The sequence below is a fragment of the Brachycentrus maculatus genome, unplaced genomic scaffold, assembly GCF_059751285.1.
Source record: "Brachycentrus maculatus isolate JH-2025_06_01 unplaced genomic scaffold, ASM5975128v1 h1tg000322l, whole genome shotgun sequence".
NCBI classification, from domain to species: Eukaryota; Metazoa; Arthropoda; class Insecta; order Trichoptera; family Brachycentridae; genus Brachycentrus; species Brachycentrus maculatus.
Genome location: NW_028281071.1, coordinates 846,473 through 864,283, shown reverse-complemented (window position 1 = coordinate 864,283; position 17,811 = coordinate 846,473). Strand labels below are relative to the sequence as shown.

The window sequence follows — 17,811 nt, the reverse complement described above, 5'->3', positions numbered from 1 at the left end:
CATAATGACATCGACGATGCTAATTTTTGACGAAAGAATTATCCACCATTTAGTTATCCAGTGACGTGAATCTCTTGATAGATGGAACATACCTATCAAATCGACTGTGAATATGGCATGTCAATCTGATTTCACTCGACAGTTATACAGCCTACACACATATCGCATTTATTTATAATATCTAAAACCATGAATGATAATAGATAATATTCACGCTTTAGCTTAACCATGTGACTCAATACGCCCAGTTTCTTCAAATATACCGCGTGGGAATGTCTTGTGTATACAATATTATTATTAACGAATACACCGCAAATGACTAACGTTACTAAGTGTCTGGTCTTCCGGGGGTCATAGACTAGATGTAATACGTCAGAACCGGAAACTTGTGACGTAGAAGATGAACCATGCGCTCTTTTATGGCCGGATGTTTATATTCGCCGCTCCGTCCCTCAATAATGATAGTTGCAGGAATCGAATTGCATCGAATGCTTCAACCGCAGCTTCCTTTACTTTTGTTTGTTGAAATGCATTTTCTGAAAAATTCACGAACGCGTAGAATGTTCGCGGGATTCCCCTCGATTTCAAAAACCATGTTTGAAGTTAAAAAGTTCATCAAACTCTATTTATTCTCATTTTTTAATTTTGTAAATAAACAGGATAAAATACTTACTGAAAGCCAGGTTTGTTCCCCATAACACAAATTTTCGTTGAAATCGGCCTCAAGAACTCGAGTGTGTCATTAACAGCAACTGGAAAAATAAACCTTCAATTAATCAAGGGTTGTTTCAATGTAGCGCTTTTTTTTAAACATACTTTAAAAGAAGTCTTGTTCTCTCCTACAGCTGAAGATATAACATGATTACTTTCCATTTCATATCTTACAAAAAAATCGTCACGGTTCAAAGCCCTGAGGAACCCCGTAAATCACTTTTTTTTTAAATATCCAACGTCATCGCGATATCATGGAATATTACTATTGTAGGTTTTAAAATCATTTTCTTCTACAATGAACAACTTCTGGACTAGTCAATAAATACATTCATTTGAGTATTATTATATGTATTCCAAATTATACATTATCTCATAGTCATTTGTTGCTTTTTTTATTTCTATCATTTGGAAAACGATTATGCCATAAGTCATTTGGTCCTTAAGAGAGCCTCGGGTGACTGACAGCTAAGGTCCCCCATTACATATACAAACATTACCCAATTTAATAACAGGTATTGTGTAATCAAAATTCGTGATATCATTAAATAAAAAATATGTAAATATTCTTAGACTTGCTGTTTGTATTATTTCCTACGCATCCGACATTAATACTTCAAAAGGCGATGGCGATATTTCAAATACAAAAATCGAACCCGGGACCTCCAGAACGGTAGCCGAGCGTGCTGACCATTATACTACGGAGATGGACAACACATATCTAATATGTTTAATTTTACAATGCCTGTGAAGCAAGTATATTTAAAATCTATAAAACAACTATGCAATAAAAACATTAATTTACTTAGTGATAGCAACTGTTAAGAACGGCGCTGTCCGTCATTAGCAAAGTTTATCAATAGCGTGTGTTACTGTTGTGTTCAACAGATGGCGTTGCCATTTCGGTCTAAACTATTTAAAAAAACATTTTTACCGACACGTGTATATAAAAACATGCTCGTATTCGTTTTTTTTTTTAAACCAATTCGTGAATTGCTTTAGGGGATTTAAGATTATGAAGAAGCGAATATTTACAAGTATACTGAAACCAAAAAAAAACGAGAAAATATTTCGATCACCGTCCCTATCGAGAACTGAAAAAGTAACAGTTACTCATTAGTCACAACTCTAATTATGAACTGTGAGTTCAACCAATGCATGACATAATCGTTTTCGTACCTCTGTCGTTATTTGAATTGAGAAGCCCACTTGCAAACCACGTTATGTTTAAAAAATAAGTTTTTTTGCCAATGGCGCCAATCGGTGGAAAATTAGAAATATTAACGTCTGTAAATATTAACATAATCTGTCAAAACTCGTTAAGTAAGGAATATAAAAGAATGGAAAAATCAATACAATCTTGCAAATCTATGCCGATCGACAGTTCACTTTCTAAATCCTTTCAAAAAAGCTCAAATCGGTAGAACATTAAATCTTCTACCGATTTGCCGCCATTGGGCAAAAAACTTAATTTTTCAACATAACGTGGTTTGCATGTGGAGTACTCAATTAATTTCGTTACTCCTACTCCTATGATGTTATGCTCTCGACGATCCGTGATTCGTCTCTTGCAACAGTTGCGAGTACGTGCAAGACTCGACGTCAGGTTACAGCTATCGGCAGCCCATCGGAGATACCCAACAATATAGTATTAATCTACTTCATGTCATGGTCAGACCACATGGTCTGCTGGTGCGTCACCACCGGTAATAGTGTGTGCGATGATATCACTCTATTTCGGCAGATGGGATCACGGCAATATTTGAAACATAAACACGATCCGCATTCCTGAAGAAATTATTGGTGCTTTCAGAACATAATTAGAAAGGAACGTTAGGCTTAACTAGAAATGATTGAAAAGATTAAGAAAAGGTGGTATGGACATGTGGAGCAAATGGATAGCGAGAAAATGACCAAAAAATATATTTGGCAAATGTGAACGACCAGATGAATCAGAACTCAAAATCTGATCGTGTTTAATGTCTACGTACCCGGAGAGCATGTATGACTAGATGTATGGATGTGAAGAAAGCTAGGAGTACCTATATGTCAGTACAGATGGGTGTGGCGTTCCATCTTCTCTGCAAACCCCTGTAGAGAAACGATGCGATGATAGTAGTGGTAGGATTCCGTTCATTTGCGTGAACTTGCGTATAGGTATTTATTGGTTCACATCTAAATAAATTAAAATATAAATTAAGTTCCTTAAAATCCTTAAAACCCTCTTAAAATTAATGACCAATTGCTTTGAAATTTCAACACATAATATACCATATACAAGACCATACACAACCCTTGCTGATGCGTGTTTTATGTACTTTAACGACTATTATAGGTATGCTATGATTTGTCTTATAGTGGGGACTGACCGAAGTCATTTCGTCGTAACGTAACACGTTACGATGCGAGCATTCGTATAGACAGTACAGCGAGCCTAGCTCGTTCCAAGTACTCCATCCGATGTTCGGACGCTCGCTGCGAATGTTACGTTACTACGAAATGCTCCGGTCAGTCCCCACCTTTATATTCAAATGATCTTATTTCTTAAATTTATATGAACACTCGAACATAACAACGTGCCCCACGTAAAGTGCTCTAACTACATTTTTGTCAGTTTTGAGATATTTGGTGTACGTTATCAACTGACCGTTATCTACAAATATAAACAAACAAAAAAAATATATAAAATAAATTACGCCTAGTTTTCAGGCGTATAAGACGCTATGAACTGAACTCCTAAAACACTAACTACTTAATTTTGACAATGCTTGAAGTTTTAAGACGATTTAATACATTATTTTATCGTGTTTTTGAATGTATAATAAGTACTAGTTTAGAATTTCAGATAAAACCGTTAATTAATTCATAAAAATATATTGAAAAAATTTTCTAAGCTCTCTCCTGTAAAATAACAGATTTGCAGATAGAGTACTTTACTTAGGGGCCGTCGATAAATGAACGAAGATTCTTCATCACAAACAAAAAATGTCCGATAGTCAAATGTAACCCTTGTAACCCCATACTCTTGCTTAAATCATCTGAATTCACCAATGGACTATTATGGTAAGTGGTATATTTTTTGTCGTCAATGTTAAGTGGAGGATATTGCATATTACCGTCACATCCTTATCATTGTCACTCGTTAAATTATGTATTTTAAACTATGATCTCCGACCCTCGACAATGCTGGGTTTATAGTTCAATTGAATTTGCTCTATCAATTTATGTGGTATTCATATATTATAGGCGTCTCGACTTGACACACAGCATCTACCGTTTGTATACGTATGGTGATGGAAGTCTGAGCATCCCACGGCTTACGACATGGCATTTTGGCTGACTTAAGGTGGTATGGACATGTGGAGCGAATGGATGACGAGAGAATGACTAAGAAAATATATGTGGCGAATGTGGGCGGGAGAACGGAACGAGAACGCCCAAAAAGACTCACAATCAGAACCTAAAATCTGGTGGTGTGAAAATTCTTCGCAATCGAAGGGCATGTATGACTAGATGTATAGATGTGAAGGAAGCTAGGAGTGTATGTCAGGACAAGAGTGTGGCCTTCCATCCTTTCTGCCTACTCCTGCGGGGAGCGGCGTGTTGGTAGTAGTAGTAGCAGTAGTATATATGAGATCAAAAAAATTGCGTAGTGTGGTTGTCAAGCATAGGTGGAATGGTGAATGTTACACGTGTATAAAGTAATCACTTAAGCCAGCTTATGGCATGTCTTAAGCCCTATAAGCACCCAGAATTCCATATTCTTCTTTATCTGTATTGAGATGTCAAAAATGTAATATCTTATTTAACTATGTTTATTTTCCTGTCAATATTGACGGGTCTTTACTCCGGAATATTTTAGTATTTTTAACTAACAAGTATTAATCCATATTTCCACGGTATTTTTGTTATTGTAAATATACATAGTTTTACATGCTGGGCTGTCCAAACTTAAAACACAGTAAGGGACATTTTTTGTAGTACGTTTTTTTTGCATTTTTGGACTAAGTAGAATCTACTTAGTCCAAACTTGCAAATAAAACGTACTACAAAAAAAATGTCCCTTACTATGTTTCGAGTTTGGACAGCCGTGCTATGGATTACCATTAGATATTAACACAAACTGTTTATGATTTGATCAGTTCAGTTTAAGATAACTCTGTTGACCATATTCCTTTTGCATGCCAAGGTACTACTACATCTTCCGAGGACGGAGTTACCCGCGTCACGAGGTTTGGTAAGCTAACGAGACCGCGCGCACAGAACGCTGTATACAGTACACCTGTATATATGTTGTCATGTTTGTATACTGTAACAATGCAATCGCTTTTGATCCAATCGCAAAACCTGCTCCTTCACTCTTCATCGACATGTAAATCTGCCTTATATTTTTTATATTTTTTTCGATCTCATCTCAACTGCATAATTACAGATGCAAGCTCAATTTGCAGCCATCTCACGTAGTTTTCAATCGAATCGGACTGAGTTCACACCAAAACTTATGTTCGTTTGCTATTTGTTCATTTTTATTTATTTATTTATTATTATTATACAATGTATTATAATGAAGTTAAATAAATGGTGAATTGTACTTCGGCTGTCTCCGGCTGTCATCGGCTGGCTAACCGTACCTTATCATGGGCATTAAGCGAACAGGAGCAAACGAGTCAAAATCAATATTAACGTTTCCAGGAGTGAGTTTTTTTTTATAATATATTTTTACATTTTATAATTTTATATCATAGTCGATGCTATAAACAACATATTTTCTTTAATAAAAAAAAACATTTACACCAGTAAACATCTTCTTCTTCTTCTCCTTATTGTAGATCCTAGTGATCTGTTTGTGCCTTCGCATGTCGCTCTTGGGGTGTCGACTCCCAGATGTCTTTCCATCTTTTCGGAGGTCTGCCTGGGGGTCTGCGTCCTTCAGGGTAAACATGGTTTATCGATACATCGATAATTTTGACATAAATCATGTTTTGATATAAATCACGTCATAAATCATATTTTGTTTTGGCCGTACATATACGACCATACTCCTGGACAGGTTAATATTATTATTATATCGGATACTGGATTATTCACCCTACGGATGAGATGTCAATTGCCAGATCGTAGCTCTGGGATGCTCAGACTTTCATCTTCTTCATAAAAAGGGAAGAATGATACATGTCGCTCACTCCTTTCAACAACGTCATATATCAAAAATCGTCAATTTTCAGTTGTGCGTGTTTTCGGAATGCCTAGAAAATGTACTTTATCCCACCAAAAGCGGCATATTTTTAACTTAATATTTACCCGCTACAGGGCAGAAAGTGTTATTTTTGCATTTTGAAGAAACGGTATTGTTGAATTATTTTTTCAAATTTTCTAAATATTTTTCAAATGGAGAAAAAACATTCAGGTTCTACCTAAAAAGATCTGTTGCACAGTAAAAAGTTCAATCAGTGGCTTGATATTTATTTTCAATACATTTTACTATATTTTTAAACTTTAAAAACGATATCCTGAAAAATCAAGTTTTTTGATATACTAACAACGTTGTTGAAAGGAGTGAGCGATGTTTCATATCAAGTTGAAATACCTATCAAGTAGCATCAAAATCAAATAAAAAGCGATCATATTTAAATCTTAACGTACTCTGAGATTTAATATCTTGAGTTTCAATCGATGATTCGATATGTTTACCAAGGACCAATAAACTTAATCTCAGGATGCCATTATTCGCTTGTTGTAATTCGCCAATCATGGTTTATTATTCTTAACGGTTTTTAAACGAGGTAGACTGGTTCAGATCGATTTCATCAACCTCTCCGGTGAAACCTATAAACCCCCTTTTTGGCACAATTGAGTTTTGTGTCCTTGTGTCACAAATTAACGTTTTAAGGCTCATATGCCTTCCTCTCTACTACAACTTGATTCCTGTTTTCTAGCACCAATTCAAAATATTATGAAAAAATAAAATAAAACCCTTATCCGCACCCCAATGGTGCATAGGGCACTACGTCATATAAACGAAGTGTTATCTTGATCGTTTACACATGAAGGAAAGGTGATCAGCCCTCCGCTTCAGGTACCAGTCCAGGGTGATATTGAATAAATATTACAGTGAAAAAATCACTTATATTTATTTTACCCCCCTTGGGAATCGAACCCGGGACCTCCAGAACGGTAGCCGAGCGTGTTGACCATTACACTACGGAGGCGGACAATTCAGAATATTACAAAAGATAAATAAGTTGTTAATAAGAAAGAAAATGTTTGCTGTATTACAAATGAAATCAAACAGGGAAAAGTATAGTAAAGCTCGAAAGTTACATTAAAATGTAATCATATGCCATCTTCAGAGACTTCAATTAGTCCAGAGTACCATTTTGAACTGAAAAAAGTCGATTCTTTTGGGAATGTAATTGCCAAACGTAAATGGTGAAATGCCAGCCGACTGAAAAACCGTCTTTATTTTTTTTTCGTTATAAAATATATATCTACCGATTTATTTCAAAGTTAAATAACCTAATTTAATAAATATTATCGCTTTGAGCTACAGAGTTTTTATAGTCCGAGCTTTTAAATTTCCAGGAAAAGGTTTTGTGATTCGACTGTTTTTTTTCTCACGTGGTGTATATACGTTTTGGGTTGGTTGAGGGTCACTTTTGCTTCTGGTCTATAAGAATATTATCATTTACGTGTTTTCTATGTGATTTGATGTATTTCATATTGTCCATGAATTTATATGTAAATAAATCTATATTACCTAATATAATATTTTAACGGCAATAATTCCAATTCAATTTTGAGGAAATCATTGTTTATTCTTAATCACCGATATTTTCAAGTTGATATATGTTTTGTTATAAACAAATCTCTCGTTTTATCTATGAAACGTCTATTTATATTGAATGTCTATATTTATGTAAATAATATGTACCTACCATGATGTGTTTTTACTTTTCTGTGTGATGGATGATGGTGGTGGATAACATTATTTTAAGTTACTTTTCTTTCAACATATAAAGGCTGTAATTACAAAATATTTCTCGACTTTGACGCAAAAACGATATTGCTCACTCCTTTCAAGAACGTCATAAATCAAAAAACTTGATTTTTCAGGAGAACGGTTTTAAAGTTTAAAAATATAATACAATGTATTAAAAATACATATCAAGCCACTTATTAAACTTTTTACTGTGCAACAGATCATTTTAACTTGAAGGTTTTTTCCCCACTTGAAAAATATTTAGTATATTAAAAAAAAAATCATTTAACAATACCTTTTCTTCAAAATGCAAAAACAACACTTTCTGCTCTGTAGCGGGTAAATATTAAGTTAAAAATATGCCTCTTTTGCTGGGATATAGTACATTTTCTGGACATTCCGAAAACATGCACAACTGAAAATTGACGATTTTTGATTTATGACGTTCTTGAAAGGAGTGAGCGATATATTCACCATTCGCCCCTCGAATGGGAAAAACCAGTACGATGAAACAGAGATTAGACATTTGCAATTTTGTTTTAAAACCCCTTAGGTACTATTGTGTGGGGATCACAATAACCTGGATACAATAGTGTATTGATTTTATCTTAGTAATATTATCAATGGCATAGTATAATTAATAATATTTTTAATGGTATTAAATTATTTATAATATTATTAATGATATTAATAATAAATGAAGGACTTATCTTGTTTAGTTTTCTATACAATAGAAAACTAAACAAGATAACTCCCTATACCGCATTACAATATATGTTTCCCACTAATATTTTTTCAAATGTATAACATGATACTATCAATAAAAAAAAGAACAAAAAGGTCCCTCTCCGAGCACAAGAGCTCAGTCTCTTTTGGAGGGGCTGAACGCAACTAAAATTATAAGATTGTATTTACTAGAAATTGTATTAAATTGCGCTAAAAAATGTAACTATAATAAATATATAAAAATTTTAAAAATATTTTATTAGGGAAAAAAGTGAAAAACAAAAAATGATTACAACATTTTGAGTGTGTCCAAATCCTTACTCACGAATCTGGGTTTATCCGCTTAGGAGTTTTTTTTACATAGTTACCTCGAATTTCTTACTCAATGTACGAAACTGAAGTCTTGAATAAAATTTACAATTGTATTTAAAATCATTTTCGTTATTTATTTGTGTTTTATTCAAAGTGGAAGAAAGCAGTCAGAAGTTTGGAAAACCCCTCAAGTAATTAAACAAATATAATTTATATTTGAAGCACTAACCTAGTGATTTTCCATTTTATAATTAAAACGTAACTTTGTTTTAAATTCACTATAAATATTTTATTACAATTTAATTATAATGTCTACCGGTTTTTAAGCTAACCGCTTCTTTATCAAGAAGGTAAACCGGTAGACATTATAATTAAGTTATAATAAAATATTTATAGTGATTTTAAAACAATGTTACATTTTAATTATAATTAAATAAAGTTCAACACCTCAATATCGTTCATCGTTCACTTTGTGTAATACCGCTTAAAATTCTACTTCACTAGTACCGGTTTCAGAATAACCATTTCCTCGTCAGGTCAACTATAGACTACAACTACAAACAATGTTTAGTCCCCAAAATTATTTTTTAATCATAAATTTTAAAATGCATTATCTTTTTTATTAATAAAAGAGAAGTATTTGTGTTTTTATTATTTACACAAATATTTATATTTCATACTATTTCTGTGAGCCTAAGACTAGATAATATTTAATTTTTATTTAATTTTCTAAATGCAGAGCTATTCTTACTGAATATCGAGAAATTTTACAGGGGAAAGAAATCAAACTTTCGAATGTGAGGTCTCTCGGTTATTAACCACCATTTTCTTTTGAATATTCAAGAATATTGAAGATTCATAATATTTGAATAGCTATTTATGGAAGGCAGGATAATCGACAGCCCGCATCTTAATTTTCTTTAATTCCAAGTTACATTTTACGTATTTGAAATTGTTGTTGAAAACGCTATTTTAGAATTAAAAAAATAAGTTTTTCCTTGAAATAAATATACGGTTTTGAAAAGAAAAGATTTATTGAAAGGCGAAGAGTTAAAAGAAATATAAAAATATTGTTTCAATATGTATTCTTAAAAAAATCTTTTTTTTCAAATCGGGCGTGAAGTGACGACCGGCTCTCAACGCAGCCGGACGCTTAATTAATTCTATTATTGCGAGTAAGGCCTTCAGGTGACGTAATGTTTCTGGAAATAGATTACCACCCGTTGGTAATAAACATTATCTTACCTGTCAATGTACATTATACACACACATGTAAATTCGTATGTACATATGTACCTCGTGCTAAGAAAAATAAATGATGAAGTTAGCTGTGCTACATATGTTGGCATATTACTATTGTTTATTGAGATCATTAGGTGTTCGTATTTAAACAGGTGTAAAATCTTATTGAATATTGCTACAGAATGCTCGAATCCTTTTTAAAATAACTTGATTTTCCAGGAAAGACATGCTTGAATATTTATAGATGCAGTAAAACCTCGATATAACGGACTTATTGGGGCGAGGGGTTGTCCGTTTAACCCGAAAGTCCGTAATATAAAAATAGGTTTAAATTAAATCAGACTTTTCTTAAAAATATGAACACATTTAGATATAAATAAACAATACAAAACACAAGCAAAATTCTATTTATAGTCTTCGGACACTCGTCGTGAAGTGACGTCGGTGTTTGATATCGACGCGCTTGCTTTCGGTAATCCTGCTTTGAAAAAGGAATCAAGTTTTGCTAGCAATTTTGAAGTTTTGAGACATAATTTGTGACTATTATGGCCTCTTAAAATTGTTTACATGCGGGGTCACTTGAATTTAAGCATGAAAAATATTACTAGGACGTTTTGATATTTTTTTACATTTGACCGGATTTTTGTCCGTTGTATCCGAAACTCGTTAAATAGAGGTCCGTTATATCGAAGTTTAACCGTTGTGTTAATTTTCTTTGATTTTATTTTTTATTCTAACATTTTTCACATCAAAAAAACCAGTGGTGCATAAACTGTATTTTTTACGGTATTTCTTTTTTTGTAACCCTTTAAGTACGATCCACGCTACTGTTATCGCTATCATGCTAATGTCTTCGTGTACATACTGTTTTACGTTATTCATACACGTCTTGCTTACATTACAGTAACACATGTTTTCAATTCACGTAATATGTTATATATCTCCTGTTACCTTGAAACAATTAACTTCAATTCGCATTCCTACTTTTTCATACGTTTCCAATGAATAGCGCATCTTTTCCCGATTTTCTGACTACTCATTTCCTCGTTCATCACTTTTAAAACAAAGATAAACATTCTTATCTACTTATCAAAACACCGCCCGTCAACAAAGTAGTTTTACAAACTTTTTAAAACATTGTTTAACTTTTTTTATTGGTGTCTCAAACATAGGTGAAGAATAATAAAGAAGTCTGCGCATTTACAGGGCCTACGATCTATCATTGGCTGGTCTAAGTGATCATTTTATATTTTTCACATCATAGATGAAGAAGAATATGGAATTCTAGATATTTACAGGTCTTACGACGTGCAATAGACTGGTTTATGTGATCACTTTATACAAGTGTAACATACACCATTCTACTTATGATCGACAACCACACTGCTCAGTGGTGAAAAAGTATTCTTCTTCATCTATGTTGAAATGTCGAAAATGTAAAAATAACTCCTCAAGGAGAAACCCAGATTTTGAACAAGGATTTGGACGCACCGAAAATGCTGTGGATCACTTTAGGAAGTTATATTTGAACTTCAATCGAAGCAATCTTTTATATTCTACTTTTTTACGTTTATGGTTAAAATAAGTTTCATATCAGCAGAAACTTCCATGAAATGTATGTTAGATTAATTAATAAAGTCTTGATATACTTAACTCACATCGCTCACTCCTTTCAACAACGTCATATATCAAAAATCGTCAATTTTCAGTTGTGCATATTTTCAGAATGCCCAAAAAATGTACTAAATTCCATCAAAAGCGGCATACGTTTAGCTTAATATTTACCCGCTACATGGCAAAAAGTGATGTTTTTGCATTTTGAAGAAATGGTATTGTTTAATTTTTTTTTTTTTAAATAACTTAATATTTTTCAAATGAAGAAAAAACCTTCAGGTTTACCTAAAAAGATTTGTTGCGCAGTAAAAAGTTCAATAAGTGGCTTGATATTTATTTACAATACATTTTAGTATATTCTTAAACTTTAAAAACGATCTCCTGAAAAATCAAGTTTTTTATATATGACGTTGTTGAAAGGAGTGAGCGATATGTGGAACAAATCCAGAATCCGTAAACAAAATTTTGGACACACTCGAAATATGGTAAAAAAAACAGATGATAACATTGGAAAAGTTACTTATAATATAATTATGCATCGCTTTATGCAGTTTTTTTTCAGTTTATCATTTACTCCTTTAGTTAATGATATCACACTTTACTTGAGTATGCTTCCAACCAGTGGCGTGCACAGAGTTTTTGAAAATAACGTATTACGCAAAAGTATTATAATATAAAGTTATTCATTTGCAGCGACGGAAATAATTTGTGAAAAAATCAGCACCTTTTGTTTTAGCACCTTAAGGGAAAGGTTAATTAGGGTAGGCAGTAGGGTTGGGTAAAGATAAGGCATAGTAGGCATTGCTCGAGTTTCTTTATGGAACGCGAGTAATCCAGGGTATGCACTGCTTTTCTGCCTATATAGAATGCACGCCTCTGCTCACAACTTACATCATCTTACGAGGCAGACGATAGCACGAATGCTAATTTTGCGACAGGTCATTGAAAGAACGTGCTTTGTTATTCAATGTTTTAACATGTTTACACATGTTTTGTTAATGAATAATAAAAAAAAACTTCATGGCATTAATTCAAGGCGTCTCCTAATATATAAAACCATTCGAAAATATAACCTTATATACATTTCGTAGAGGTTTCTGCTAACTTACTAATTTCCACCATAGATGTCGTAAGCGAAGTCTTATTTGAAAAATTGATGTTCTCAATAGAAGCACATTTACAACTTTACCAAATTCGAGTAATACGGCTGTCAATCATGGATATAATGGTGCATAATAAGGTTCGGTTGGTTGTAAGGTATTGCTTCTTAGCAATAAATCCGCTAATGTACATTTATTATGTACAAGAAGTTTAGTAAATATATATATTCAAAAAATGTTTCAGTGTATAAATAAATCACTTAAAACAACCAAAGACAGGTCGTAAGCCTTCCATATTCTGACTCCCATATCAACAGGCTTTTTTCTTTATCTCTATGTTGAAATATCGATAAAAATCTTGACAGTCATTTTTTAAATTCTCGGTAAGGAAGTGATCTATTTCCGTCACTAAAAAATATTATATTTATTTTCCAATTTCCTGTTCAAATCGCTTGACAAAGTTAAGTCATTTATCTAATTTTAAATTTTAATAAATATTACTCAAATATTTCCGCAATTCTGCTGAAATGTGTTATACTATTATTTCAATCCTTTTTAGAACTTTCCTGCAAAGGTATGGAAAGCGTGGTCAGTTTTTATACACGCAGTAGGCGTTATTTGGGAATTTTGATTACTTTCACGTCATCGACTTTTAGCCTAATATTACGAATATATAACACAACAATATTGCGCAACGATATATAATTTTTGCATTCACTTAAAATAACATAGTTTTGTTTCAAATGAGGAAGGTCTGTAGGTATTTATTTATTTAAACACCATGAACAGAAAATAAGTAAGTACATTGGCGGTCTTATTGCTAAAACGCAATATCTTCCAATCAAACAAAAACATACTAGTGATACTGGTCAAAACGTTTGATATCTTTCAAAGTTGTTTGCAATCAGAGGGTAGATAGTGCTTGAACATTACAAACCCATGATAATAAGGAAGGCAAAGGAAAAAGGGCGTTTAGGGAAGGAGGTAGAGGGAAAAACTAAGATATGAGGTTTGATGGACAGTTAGGATTCTAATGATAGATAGTAATGTCTCAGACGTTTCTTAAAAATTATTACAGAGATGCATTTTTTACGGTATCATAAATATTTATAAATTGTTTCGAGATGTTGTTTTTTTTTGCCTATATCAATGGTAAAAAGTCGTAATATTTTAGGAATTCAGATAAATATGTATACATATATGCATTTATGGTAATATAAACTATTTTTAACACTTAATTTATACCTTTTTACAGTATATAAAACATCTATTTTTGAATTCTTTCCGACTCTTTTCATCCTTCATACATTCAGGCATCTCATACTGGGAATTAGCGTGTAAAGTGACAGTACTTTCTGTTGTATATCGCTGTAAATTCATTTAAGAAAACAATTTATATTTACGACTTGTAGTCACAGAATACGTCTTACACAAAATAGAGATGACCACATTGCATTCGCGTAGAATTGATTGAATATCAATTGTTTCAAATGCCATATAAGTATATTACATCATTTGATCTTTATTATTTCTTTTTTTCATGTGTAAGTTTACCGGGAATTCGCGTGTAAAGTGACAATATACTCTGTTTTATAAGGCTGTAAAATTGTTTATCAAAACAATGTATATTTACGACTTGTAGTCACCACTTTTGAATATGTCTTAACTCAAAGAAGAGATGACCGCATTATATTCGCGTGGAATTTATTGGATATCAATACTTTTGTGTGTATATTAAATATTATTCTACGGTTTCAATCGACCTCTGTTATTCGAAAAGTTATATTAAACCGACTATGTAATAATTGTATGCAAGTTTGCAGAATAGAGTCATTTAAATTTATTTTTTAAATGTGTTGATAATCCTCACATGCCTATTAAAGGGTCCGCCATCTAAAGTTTTTTTTTTCAACTAGTGCTTATTTCGTGAATGGTAACACTTAGCTCATGTCTGATTTGACAGATAATTAGTTTTATCCTTCCGCTGAGCGAATATGGTTGTGTATACGCTTGAACAACGCTGGGAAATATTGCGACATTACTTTGAAAATCATGGTAATGTTGCAGAATGTGTGCGAAAATTGCGTACGGTTTTTGGAAGAAGAGAAGCACCGTCAGCTCCGTATGTTCGTTATCTTGTGAAAAAAGTGAAAGAAACTGGCATCCTCATCGATAAACCAAAGCGTGAAAAGCCAAAAACAGTGCGTACACCCGAGAATATCGATGTTGTGGCAGAAAGTGTGCGTGAAGCGCCATCAACATCAATTCACCGTCGTTCTCAACAATTGAACATTTCGGAGACATCATTGAGACGAATTTTGCATAAAGACCTTGGTATGACGCCATACAAAGTCCAATTGGTTCAGGAGTTGAAGCCAACTGACCATCCAATGCGTTTTCGCTTCGCTGAGTGGGCCTGCGATCGACTTACAGAAGATGCCGATTTTGCCAAAAAAATCATCTTTTCGGATGAAGCTCATTTTGATCTTGGCGGGTATGTAAACAAGCAAAATTGTCGTATTTGGGGCACAGAAAACCCGCACGCATACATTGAAAAGCCGGTACACCCAAAACGAGTCACTGTTTGGTGCGGATTTTGGTCCAGAGGCATAATTGGGCCATTTTTCTTTGAAAATGAGCAAGGAGTGGCCGTTACAGTCAATGGCGATCGTTATCGGGCCATGTTGAACGGATTTTTGTTCACAAAAATTGAAGAGGAGGATATTGGCAACATTTGGTTTCAACAGGACGGCGCTACGTGCCACACAGCCGAAGCTACACTCGATGTTTTGCGCCCTTTTTTCAAAAAAAAAAAGTTATTTGGCGGACCCTTTATTATATTACACGATCAAATTCCTTATAGTAAGTTCGCAAAATTAAAAGAATAATAACTGTCATACATTATCATTTATTTGACTACAAATGATCTTAATCGTTTGTGTGATATTTTACAAATGTCTACATATATCGTTTTGTGCAGTAAAAAAAACGATTCAGTATCTGAGATTTAAATTTAATCACAGATATCTATTTCACAGTTTCACTTGATAATTTTTAACAAATGTCACTTAAAACAATTACATAAAATATATTACTTTATAAAAAAAATTAAAATAATAGTACTCATTTAGATATATCACGTACCTTATATTTCGTATACAATAAAAACGTTCAAATAATAAAATAACCACACCGTTTCGGTACACAGTATTTTGTGTTTGTGTGAAGGTTATATTCTGCTAAAAGTCATACAATTTAGGGGCGTTTTACAATACAAATAATCATTTTTTTGACATCTCATCAAAGATGAAGAAGAATATGGAAGTCTGGGCAGACTTCCATATTCTTCTTCATCTTTGATGAGATGTCAAAAAATAATATGAAACTAACTCCTGTAATTGGAGATAATCCAGATTTTGTGAACAAGTATTTGGACACACTCAAAATGTTGTATATAAATATTCGCTTATAACACGTTAACTTATTTTAGATGTAATGATTGTCCAAGCTTTAAATGCCTTGTGTACGAGCTCAATGTTTCCATTTGTTCTTTTATAAATATTTAGTCCGCCTACGCTTCTAAGAAGGTTTGTACATTTCAAATCGCAGCCTGCAAGTTGATTGTTGTTCTTTGAGTCATTTTGCAGCGTAAATTAAGGTTAAGTCGTCGGAAAACAGTGTCGCGTCGTGTCGTACGAGTACTCCAGCCCGCTAAATATTTGCTTTAGAAACAAATTAATAAATGCGCACGTACCTGCGACAAGAGTTCGAGACAAAATATGTTCGTATGGACGTCTTCGCGCGCGGCTGTTGGCACCAGCTGATAACCGGCTTTACTAAAGATCCGCGCCTACCTGCGGAGCCGAGAGCCGTGTGCCCAGTTTTAGGTCGTGTTTGGGCGTAATAAAACATGACTTAATCTAGATATTGTTTGGCGTCACCACACCGCTAAAACTCTGTAGCTGGCAAATTGATAATGATTAGTTACGCAAAAATGTTGTCAAACAAGTCGCCTCGTGCCTTGTAAGACGATTTCAAGAAATACTTTGAAAAATATTTTTTTAAATAATTATTACGAGTATACATGGTGTTAGACCTCAATGAACTCGTACAAATTAAGTGTCCAAGTTACACAAGCTAATACGACAGCGGGTATGCAACTTCGAGTCCCCTAGGCATTGCTGCTGTTCTCATATCTCTGTTATGCCTAGCGTCAATAGAAGCTCAGTTATGAGCGGTATGCAAAATACTTTTTTTTGTAGTTATTCGCTTTTAGTTGTATGGTGACGCGTACCGCTTCAATAATACTGCTGCTGAAATAATCTTGCTAACAATATCGAAATCCGTTTGTAAATTTTCATTTACAATATTATTATTACTTTATACATTTTAAATTTTAACTCATCGATAATTTTAATACATCGATCTAGTTTTCTTTAGAGTTTGATTTTAAATTCACATAAATCATATTGAAATGTACTACCATTTACGTTTAAAAAAAACATATATTAAGTTAAAGTACATTTTTTACTTAGTTCGCTTTCCCTCTTTCAAAATAATATTAATAATTTACCACAAAACAAAACATATAACAATTTTTGTGAAAAATAATACAATTAATAAAATATTTGAGGGAAAAAATTTATTGTTTTCTTTTTTATTTATACATTGACATGAATCAATTATCAAATATTTAAAAAAAAAATGTTTTTTTTTTTATAAAAAGACCGAATAATAATTTCTGTATATATTTTTAATTTTTTTTAACAGGTTTGAGAGAGTATATGTATTCGTGAAACTGCTGCTAATTTTAGCAGTGGAGCTATTTATTCTCGTAGATAATTGAAAAATGTTAAATTTCAAATGTTTCGCGACATTTTACTAACGTTAAAAATAATTTGATTTAGAGAAAAAAAATATTTGCTGCTCATAACTGGTAACATCAAACTTCGTACAAGTTTAAAATTAGTTTAAGGTGATGTTGGAAGTTACGGGTGAAGAATACGGCGGGAAGCATATCTCGACGGATTCATTGACGCGAGAAGGAATGTTACAATTAATATTACTTGTTTATGATAATTTTGCGGACACAATAGCAGAAATATTACGCAACAATATTCAATTTCC

At 33.0% G+C, this 17,811-nt stretch overlaps 2 protein-coding genes across 11 annotated transcripts in view; one reads left to right on the top strand and one right to left on the bottom strand.

The window, feature by feature from the left end:
- LOC148304406 (galectin-7-like) overlaps positions 1-16,563 on the bottom strand; it is a 29,038-nt gene extending 12,475 nt beyond the window's left edge. For 3 of the 4 annotated variants that reach the window (XR_015838351.1, XM_088268372.1, XM_088268370.1), the window contains exons 1-2: positions 16,439-16,563; positions 674-752 (exon numbers count right to left, since the gene is read on the bottom strand). Coding sequence is in view for 3 of the 4 variants with exons in the window: in XM_088268372.1 (XP_088124498.1) it covers positions 674-696 (23 nt within the window). In the remaining variant the exon portion in view is untranslated. Of the gene's footprint in view, positions 1-673; positions 753-2,753; positions 2,846-16,438 lie in introns of those variants that run through there. The other variant, XM_088268371.1, reaches the window with a different exon arrangement.
- Positions 1-17,811, top strand: part of LOC148304405 (uncharacterized) — an 87,458-nt gene that overhangs the window by 61,667 nt on the left and 7,980 nt on the right. For 4 of the 7 annotated variants that reach the window (XM_088268362.1, XM_088268360.1, XM_088268361.1 and 1 more), the window contains one exon: positions 4,901-4,948. The exons of the other annotated variants lie outside the window; for them this stretch is intronic. In XM_088268362.1, coding sequence (XP_088124488.1) covers positions 4,901-4,948 — 48 coding nt within the window. The remainder of the gene's footprint in view (positions 1-4,900; positions 4,949-17,811) is intronic. 7 annotated transcript variants of the gene reach the window in all.